This window comes from Penaeus monodon, chromosome 24 (genome assembly GCF_015228065.2).
Source record: "Penaeus monodon isolate SGIC_2016 chromosome 24, NSTDA_Pmon_1, whole genome shotgun sequence".
NCBI lineage: Eukaryota > Metazoa > Arthropoda > Malacostraca > Decapoda > Penaeidae > Penaeus > Penaeus monodon.
Window position 1 is genome coordinate 4,823,241 of NC_051409.1, and position 327 is coordinate 4,823,567.

A 327-nucleotide genomic window follows, 5' to 3' on the forward strand; every position below is an offset into this window, starting at 1 on the left:
CGCTTTATTCGCGCAAATGGTTCTGTTGGTCATTGCTGTCACACATGACCCGTTCCAGGTGAGTTTAATTTTTTTTTGTTGTTGTTGGTCTTGTTTCATCCCACCATCCAACCTTGTAATACATTTTTTTTTTCACTTATCCACGTTTTACTTTGAGTTAATTCTGTTGCTGTTTTCCATTGCAAGTGGCCAAATGGGTGAACATGTCGACATTGTTTACAAAATGACAGTACCCATCTGAGATTCTGTAACTTTAGGGCAGGGTTACCGCCATTACCGCAAATGATACGAATGCAATGCTAGAGCCTTGATTTCGGCGTTGACTTG

General features: G+C 40.7%; 1 protein-coding gene across 1 annotated transcript in view; it reads left to right on the top strand.

The window, feature by feature from the left end:
• Window positions 1-16: 16 nt before the first annotated feature.
• The window catches only part of LOC119588814 (neuronal pentraxin-2-like), a 10,054-nt gene continuing 9,743 nt past the window's right edge, over window positions 17-327 (top strand). The window contains exon 1 of the mRNA XM_037937461.1: window positions 17-58. Coding sequence (XP_037793389.1) covers window positions 17-58 — 42 coding nt within the window. The remainder of the gene's footprint in view (window positions 59-327) is intronic.